The sequence below is a fragment of the Fulmarus glacialis genome, unplaced genomic scaffold (assembly GCF_000690835.1).
Source record: "Fulmarus glacialis isolate BGI_N327 unplaced genomic scaffold, ASM69083v1 scaffold18966, whole genome shotgun sequence".
NCBI classification, from domain to species: domain Eukaryota; kingdom Metazoa; phylum Chordata; class Aves; order Procellariiformes; family Procellariidae; genus Fulmarus; species Fulmarus glacialis.
The window spans coordinates 545-3786 of NW_009217680.1; the positions used below are offsets into that span (position 1 = coordinate 545).

Consider the following 3242-nt stretch of genomic DNA (forward strand, 5'->3'; position numbering starts at 1 on the left):
CACACAGCCGGTCAGCTTCTGCCCCTGCCCGCAGCTTCCCGTGGCACTCCCCAGTGCCAGCTTTCTGTCTGCTCTCCAAAACTTCTGGGTACCAGCGAAAGTGCCAAGAACTGCCGAGTTGCTCTCAGGAAGACGGTGCCCACCCCAAAGAAAACGAGAGTCAGCTTCTCCTAAGATACCTAAGGCTGGCGGATCTCAGAACAAGTTTGCCACGTTCCTGAAACAAGGCCTACGATACAAGTCAAGGCAATAGTGGTGTCAGCTATGTGCCTTATTACTGGGAGAACAGGAACGCCTTGGTTGTGTTAACCGTGGCGCACGACTTGACGGGGCGGCCACGCAGCGTGTGAATCGTAAGGAATCCGGCTCCGGGGCTGGGCCGTACAGACCGTGCCTGCGGAGGGAGAGCCAAGCAATCACTCACCGGGAAATTCCCTGCCAAGCCTCGCACTCACTGTCGCAAGCAAAAGCGAAGTCCCAGCTCCCTCTGCCGGGCATGGCGCAGGGAGCACTGGGAGACGTGGGCAGACGCGGCGGCAGCACAAGCTGCTTCCCAGCACCCAGGCAGCAAAGGAGCAGGACAGGGACGAGAGAAGAGCAAGCTCTGCCCGCCTGCTCAAGCACAGGGACAGACAGGGCTCACAGAGAGATGGAAAACACAGGCACGTCCCGCTCGGTGGGGCTCTGCAGGGACTGGCAGCTCTCCTGGCTTCCAGGGCACACCTGCACAACACGGTGCAGAACAAGCTGGGAGCAAACCGGTGTGTGGGCTGGAGCCCTGGAAGCAGAAGAGCTGCTACCACAGCCTTGCACCTAAGCGAACAAACGCAGGCGCAGCCCAGCGCTGCGGAAGCTGCCCTGGATCCAGGGATGGCAAGGCTGCAGGGAGCTGGCAGGGGCTCTTGGCGCACCACTGCTTAGCACCCGTGGCCTGGGTCCCTGCTGGAGCGAGGCTCACGTAATGCACAGCACTAACCCTCGTCTGTTTTACCTTGTCCGCGCTCCAGGGGGACAGGCCCTCCGCCCGGCATCCCAACCTGCGGCTGCATCCCACCTGAGAGGGAACAGGCAGAGATCAGATCCCTCCCCAGCCATCCCTGCACCACTAACAGATTCCTTTGGCCTCAAATACCTCCCCTCTCCCAGCTCCTGGGGGAGCATCCAAAGGTTTATTTTCTTGGTGTTGGTTCCCCACAGAGATAAGCCAACTTTCTGAACCACCACTGGCAGCAGCCACAACCACGGCACACAGTATGGGACTATGTGTGCTCTCACGGAGCAAAGCCCTCCGGTTAAGGGGAAGGTAGAGGGGGGCTGCCTGCAGGACCCATGTGCTCAGGGCACCGTTCAGCCAAAACCCACGCACTCACCTCCTGGAGCCATGGGGCCAGGGCCCGGGCCCTGCACAGGGGCTGCCATCTGTCCGGGGGCTGGCACTCCTCCCTGCATGGGCGGCTGCATCAGAGGAGGAGCGCCGTTTACGTGCATCCCACCCTACCCAGGAGAGAAACCGGACCTCAGGGAAGCCCCGTCACCCAGGCACGGACGCCCCAGCTGGGAGAGCTGGAGCTGGCAATGCTCATCTCTCCCCCACAGGGCACCTGCGTCACGTAGGCTCTTACTATGGGCTGTGGCTGGGACGAGGGGGTATTCTGCGGATTCAGCTGGGCGTTTGGCCCTGGCCCAGGCCCCGGTCCTGGTCCAGGCCCCGGCCCTGGCACTGGCTGCTGGTTGCCTGGGATCAGAGGAGGAACACTGGTCTGGCGATGCAGGATTTTCTAGGGGCAGAAGAAGCAGAAAGGTGTTCTCTTCCACCCCCCTCCACAACAGGCTGCCATTGATATCCTATCGACCCCGGACAAAGCAGCAAGGGACAAACCAGTGCGATCTCTGGGTCGACGATCCTCATGACCACCTGGGCCTGCAGCAGGGCATAAGCCAGCTGGGGGTTCTGGAGCAGCATGTTCCTGGCTTCCTGGGGGCTGTTCTGGACACACAACTGGGAAGACACATGCAGATCAGAGCTCTGGCAAGGCACGACAGCGGCTGCCAGGGCACGGGCAGCGGTGGTAGAAGCTGTGCTCACGCAGAGAGTGCAGCCCTCCGCTTCACTCACCTTCATCTGCTTCATCAGCTCAAACATCTGCTCGGGCGGCAGGCTGGCTACTGCCCGGCTGATGGACTCGGGGGCATCTTCAGGATTGACAGGGTCCCCGTAGGGTGACTCTATGATGGGTGCGCCTGTGCCCAAGCCTGCAACAGAGTTTGTGACCTCGTACGCTAACGTGAACTGGCGGTTTTTAACGGGCTCATCAGAAGGGGAGCGCCATGCCATTACGGGGAAAGGGAGGCAGTGAAAACAGGGAGATCATCTGGGAGAGAAAACAGAGAGCTGAGCCCACGCACCCCTCTGCAAAACTACCTGCTACACCGCTTGGAACAGGTCAGCTCCGCGAGGTCTCCACCTCGCCAGCCTCGCAGAAGAGGCACGTTTTGTAATGCTGAAAAGGCCAGGCCCAGCACGACACCAGTGCGTTCTCCACCACAAAATTCAGACTCACTCTTCAGCTCCTCCTTGTTCTTCTCGCTGGCCGCGTTGTCGACGCGCAGGGCCCTCCCGCTGAACTCTCGCCCGTTCAGGTTCCGCATGGCACTGAGGGCCGTCTCCTGGTCTTGGTACTCACAGAAGCCATAGCCCTTCGGCTTTCCCGTCTCCCTGTCATACACCAGCCTGCATAGCGAGGAGGAGAGAACCACCACCACTGAGGGCAGCGCAGGCACCGCGCAGCGCCCACAGCTCCCCAACACTCGGGAGGCTGCTATTGAGGTACACCACACAGGAACACTGGGGAGCAGAGTGAAAGCACCGGGGTCAGGTCAAGGCACGCAACAGTTGGCCCTAAGCGAGAGCCAAAAGGCCTCCCAGATCCAGGCCGATGGGTGTTCCCAGAGCTCTGGTGTCCGGGAAAACCACCAGCACAAGCGCTGTGCTTCCCATGACCCCATAAAGGCAGCTCCTGGGGACACTGGACTGGACTGGACTGGCTGCTCCTGGAGCTCCCAAGCCCTTAACTGAGAGCTCTCTGAAGCCTGGTGCCAAGCCAAGAAAAGCCATCCCTGCAGAGGCACTGGGATGGGAGTGCTCTGCGCTCCCGGCTCTCTGCACAGAGCCGGATCAGGACCCGAGGACTTATCTACCTTAGCTTCACGCCACAGCAGGGCAGCTGCCTCCAGCCTGGAGC

General features: G+C 60.9%; 1 protein-coding gene across 1 annotated transcript in view; it reads right to left on the reverse strand.

Annotated features, from left to right (window-relative positions):
* Positions 1 to 2731, reverse strand: part of LOC104078223 (cleavage stimulation factor subunit 2-like) — a gene marked incomplete at both ends in the record, with an annotated part of 3103 nt that extends 372 nt beyond the window's left edge. Inside the window, 6 exons of the mRNA XM_009579774.1 lie at positions 992 to 1054; positions 1371 to 1494; positions 1623 to 1778; positions 1880 to 1999; positions 2117 to 2253; positions 2562 to 2731. Coding sequence (XP_009578069.1) covers positions 992 to 1054; positions 1371 to 1494; positions 1623 to 1778; positions 1880 to 1999; positions 2117 to 2253; positions 2562 to 2731 — 770 coding nt within the window. The remainder of the gene's footprint in view (positions 1 to 991; positions 1055 to 1370; positions 1495 to 1622; positions 1779 to 1879; positions 2000 to 2116; positions 2254 to 2561) is intronic.
* Positions 2732 to 3242: the final 511 nt, after the last annotated feature.